At 35.3% G+C, this 5,484-nt stretch overlaps 1 protein-coding gene across 1 annotated transcript in view; it reads right to left on the reverse strand.

The window, feature by feature from the left end:
- bf-1 (complement factor B-1) overlaps positions 1 to 3,185 on the reverse strand; it is a gene marked incomplete in the record, with an annotated part of 12,617 nt that extends 9,432 nt beyond the window's left edge. Inside the window, 5 exon segments of the mRNA NM_001032801.1 lie at positions 232 to 408; positions 724 to 864; positions 1,129 to 1,338; positions 2,266 to 2,409; positions 3,107 to 3,185. Of these exon segments, the coding sequence (NP_001027973.1) occupies positions 232 to 408; positions 724 to 864; positions 1,129 to 1,338; positions 2,266 to 2,409; positions 3,107 to 3,185 (751 nt within the window).
- Positions 3,186 to 5,484: the final 2,299 nt, after the last annotated feature.

The following is a 5,484-nucleotide window of genomic DNA, read 5'->3' on the forward strand; positions in this document are numbered from 1 at the left end:
CCTACCCAGTGGTCACTCATGGCTTGTCCAAATTATCAGACATACATAGCTGATGTCAAATATCCAGTGACGATCATCACCCACAAAGTAACATACATGGTAACTCGTAAGCTGGCACTAAGTGTTAAACCCGTGTTATAACGACTGTCATTATCCGGCCACATGAGGATACATTAAGTCACATTCATTCATTCATTCAAATCCTGCAAGACATTTTAAGTTTTAACTCACTTGTGCAAGTAGGGGAAGTTCCATCCCAAGTGCCAGCACCTGTGCATCTCCTAGCATAGCTTCCACTTGATCTGTAGAAACCGCTATCGCAGATGTAGTTTGCTACACGACGTAACCCTTCTCCTGTGTACTGTAGTGTCGCATTTGTCACTTGAGGGGCTTCACCACAGTTTATAGCTGATAAATAAAAATGTATACAAGTACATTTTAAATTGATTTTTAATTTGAATTTTTTTTAGCAGTATGGCAGACCAAAGTAGGTCCCTAAAGGTCACAAACACAAATTACAGAAGATCCCTTAAAAAAACTAACAACAAAAGATCTATTTTTTACTGCCTTCCACACAAAATAATTGCGCACATAACTTCAAAGTGGTTTGAAAAATGATTTTAGTTTTTACAGTGCTGGCCAGAAAGTCCATGAAAATTCCAGGGTAGTCCTGCCACCCCAGGTTTAGTGGCTATGTTGTTGCACCTCTTATCTTATACTCACTTGAATTGGCACACCTGAGTCCACAAGCACCATCACATAAGCATTGTAAACCATTGCTGCATTGTGAATCCACATGACATTCTGTTCCACACACCATACCTCTACGTCTTACAAGCACTGGATCATACTGCCCACAATCACCTGTAGATATACAGTATAATTTGACAGCGAGCATGAGGTGTATGAATACACAATGTGTTTCTGGTGTATAAGAAGACACCCATGTTATAACTTGCAGTGAGCATGAAGTGTATGAATACATCATGTGTGTCTGGTGTATAAAAAGACACCCATGTTATAACTTTACAGTGAGCATGAGGTGTATGAATTTACCATGTCTGTCTGATGTATAACAAGACACCCATGTTATATAGAAATAGAAGCAAAATTTATAAAGCAACTTACGTGCACATATAGAAGTGCCTGTCCATCCCCTTCTACCATGGCACATATGGTTACCATCTTGTACTAATGTAAAGCCTGCATCGCATATATATCTTGCACGGTCATTGTAACGGTATGGCGCTTCTGCTTGGATGATATTGTTCCCATGAACTCGTGTAATGATAATTCTTGTGGAGTTTAGAAGGTTTGGGGGTGGTGGGCAAAAGTTTTCTGTAAAAAATTATTAAAATTTATTTTTCTGAGTGTTGGGTGTAGGCCAACTGGTAGAAATTATTTTTTTTCAAGGTGTACATTTTTTTGGCATAAATCTCAGGTCCCATTAAGGCGTTCGTGTCATCATTTTCGGTTGTTCAAGTTTGGAATAGTTCTATTTATTGCATTTATTTTTACATTGTTTTTAAGATTTTAATTTTATATTTCAGTTTCAGACTGTATACTACTTTGTTCTTTGTTCTTTTCTCATTGTTTTGTTTTTACTGATTTATAGGTTTTTAGTTTAATGATTAAGAAAAGGGTTATAGTACTGTGGGGTAAGTTGGATACCATTAGTACCTAAATCCCATATTTCCTGATCGTGTTTTTAACAATTAACAACGCTCTTTTAGAGTTGTGAAGTTTAGGTTATATAATTTTGTAAATATTCTTTGATTACCACCAAATAGGATGAGAAATTGTAAAAAAAAGAAGAACCTTCTTAACTAATTTACATGGTGACGTTTAAGTTATGTAATATGTATGTTTTTTTAAGAATATTTGTTGTTATATATATTTGTAAGTTCTTGAATGTAACTTGCTTTATCATCGCGTGGCCGGAAAACGACAGTCATTATAACGCGGGTGTTTTGTTTCATGCACCTCGTGGTCGCATACGAAATATTACGTATATATGTATCTTTTTCGGCGGATATTTTTAAACTCGTAAGCAGGCAACTGTCGTTGTCTCGTCATGCAAGAATAAGTACAATAATTCATATGTTTTGTTAGACTTAGGCACCCGCATACATGATAGCTCGCAAGCAGGCACAATGTGTATGAAACAGAACACCCGTGTTATTATAACGAATTCCACTGGCGCCGCGCGAGAATATACAAGTTAATACATTCATTTATTTAATCAGTAGCTTTTACAGAGTATACCTAGATTAATGCACGAAAAACCACACTCGTGATCGCATAAGCAAACCCTTCCGTTTTTGCATCTTGCTACTCCGAGATGACACGCTTTTCTGCAGCGCCGTCCAACAGCAGCGGCGTCAATTTGGTTTCTGACAGGGCATGTACCTGTATAAAGCATTAGGTTAAGTACGCAAGGTTCTATACGTGGAAACTTGCAGGGCATGAGGTGCATGAAACCGAACACCTGTTTTATAACGATTTTCGTTGCATTAGGTTAAGTACGCAAAGTTATATACGTGGAAACTAGCAGGGCACGAGTTATATGGAACAGAACACCTGTTTTTTTAACGATTGTCGCTGTCTCGCCAGCATGCGAAGATATACAGCAGCATATTAGGTTAGCTAGTTACAAGACACTTAACGGTAATTACTCCAACCCTGTGGTGACTTGGGTTGTCTAAATTGTCAGTCATATTTCAAAGATCCAAAAAAATATACCCCGCTAAGTTACATACATGGTAACTGGTAAGCCGGCACGAGATGTAAGTCCGTTCATACGTATCATATACAGTTTTGAAACAAAAATTTAATTCTAAATAGTGTTTTCAAATCCATATCATGTATATGACTGAATGTAACTTATTTATCCTCGCGGAAAAGTAAAAAGTAATGGTCAATATAACCACCTTTAGTGTGTGTACACTTCGTTTCGATTGCCTACATGAATGAATGATTCGTGTTTCATGCGCACCTCGTGGCCGCTTACGAGTTACCATGTACAGAACACCTGTGTTATAGCGACTGTCGTTGCCCACCATGTCAATAAATTACATTCATCCAGCCATAGCCCCATTATACTAACCTGTTAGATTCTGTGTGTACACTTCGTTTAACAGACACAAAACTAAACAAGCCAGGAAGAAAATTTGATAAGAAAACATAATTTCTGAAAGCATAAGCATTTTTTTCATAGGTTTTAAAAACAATCGCTGTCGCCTATTCTACTGTGTTATTGTTGATACCGTTAGCACAAAATATCCCGTATTTCATAAATCGTGTTTTGAATTAACAACGCTGTTTTAAGAGTTTTGAGGTTACAGGTGCATAATTCTGTATGTTTTGTTTCATACTAAATGGAACGAGAAAAGAGAATGAAAATATGTTCCATTTTACCCCAAAGTACAGTAAGGTGAGGTAAAATGGGACATAAATTCCTTTTCTTTTCTCGTCCTATTTGGTACCAAACAAAGAATGTTTACAGAAAATAACCGCCTTTCAACTTTTAAAATAGCGTTGTTAATTGTTAAAAACACGATCAGAAATTATGCGATTTAGGTGCTAACAGTATCCATCTTACCCTACAGTACTATACTATCTAAAACTGTTTTCTGTCTGAAAACTAGGCTACATTGGTTTATAGAGAATAAAGGTACAGGTACTCAGCCCAAATAAGAACTCTTGCGTTTCAGATACCGGAAATACTAATCTGAATTGTAAGTTTCGATTGCCTAATATGCGTCTGGGGAAATTACTCTGACGTGTATAGTATTGCTTGGCGCAAATCTTGGGAAAGTATTGCAGTTTCTATAGGTATTTAATTACCCTAAAACTGTTCATTGCGAACTATTGGTGGAATTTCTTTTCCCTGGTTTTTTTTTCTATTATATGACTAAATCTTTGGGTCAATCTTTTTTAAGGCCGACTTCCCCCATTGTACGGGTCCTATCTTTACGCACACTTGTTTTCTATTAGAAGTTTAACTTGATAATAATTAAACATAAATGGCGCGTTTGTTTGCTAGGTGTAGCGAGCACGCTTATTTTCTTCCAACTAAATGTAAATATGTTTTTAACTGTAAGCGTGTTTAACAACTGTTGTTTTGTCGCTATATCCTGTCTTTTCGTTTAAAATATTTCTAAATTGTTTTATTATTAATATATTTTAAATTTATACATAGTTCTATGGGGGTAAGATGGGATATTGTTTGCACCTAAATCCAATATTTCCTAATCGTGTTTTTAACAATTAATAACGCTCTTTTAGAGTCGTGAGGATACGGTTATAAAATTCTGTAAATATTCTTTGTTTACTATACCAAATGCAACATTGGTTTCGACTTATTTTTTCGGTATACTCGTGTTAGTGAGTTAGTCATAACGAGAAACGCGAAGTCAGCAGACTGAGACGTTCGTGTTTTAACGAACGCTAAAAACTCGCTTCAAAACTTGTAACAAAAAACGAAAACAGTTTATGGTAGGTTGGGAGAAGATGGGGCATTTTTTTATTATAATTTCTTGTCCCATTTGATAGTAAACAAAAAAACTCTAAGAATTATAGACCCGTATCCCCACGACTCTAAAATAGCGTCGTTAATTGTTTAAAACACGATTTGAAAATATTGGATACTATGTGCTAACGGTATCCATCTTACACTATATAGTAGCGTGGGGAAGATGGGACACCTTTAGCACTTATTGTCTAAATCTCCTGATCGTGTTTCAAACAATTAACAGCGGTCTATGATAGTCGTGGGGATATGGTTTTATAATTCTTTAAATTTTCTATGTTTTCTACCAACTCGAACGAGAAAATAGAATAAAAAGGTGCCCCATCTTTCTCCACCCTACTATATATTTAAAAATATTATTTTACGCTGAAAAACAAACGCCCTGTAATAAAAACTGGCCTTGCGTTCCAAAACCTGCAAAACTATCTGCTGTACAAAATCAGCCTAAATCTGTCATGCAATTTATACTATTCTTATAAATTTCATATTTTACTTATAAAAACTTCTACCTATATAAAATAGTATTTTTACACATCAAGAAATCGCTAGTGAGCATAAATTTTAGCTTCTAAACGTATTCTGTCTGCTCATGTTTTTCTGGCTATACGCTTGCTGAGTAGCAGGCATTTTGTGCGATACAGTTGATTTCGTGTGGTCTATAGTTCTACTCGCTACACGTTTTCTTACCCTTGCTACATTACGCACACTTTTCTTCTAATTAGAACTTTAAAATGAATGAATAAATGAATGAATGAATGAATGAATGAGTGAATGAATGAATGAATGAATGAGTGAATGAATAAACGATAAATAAAGGAATAAATGAATGAAAAAAAATGAATGAATGAATGAATGAATGAGTGAATGAATAAATAAACGATAAATAAAGGAATAAATGAATGACAAAAAATGAATGAATGAATGAATGAATGAATAAATGAATAAATGAATCA

The sequence above is a fragment of the Ciona intestinalis genome, chromosome 13, assembly GCF_000224145.3.
Source record: "Ciona intestinalis chromosome 13, KH, whole genome shotgun sequence".
NCBI classification, from domain to species: Eukaryota; Metazoa; Chordata; class Ascidiacea; order Phlebobranchia; family Cionidae; genus Ciona; species Ciona intestinalis.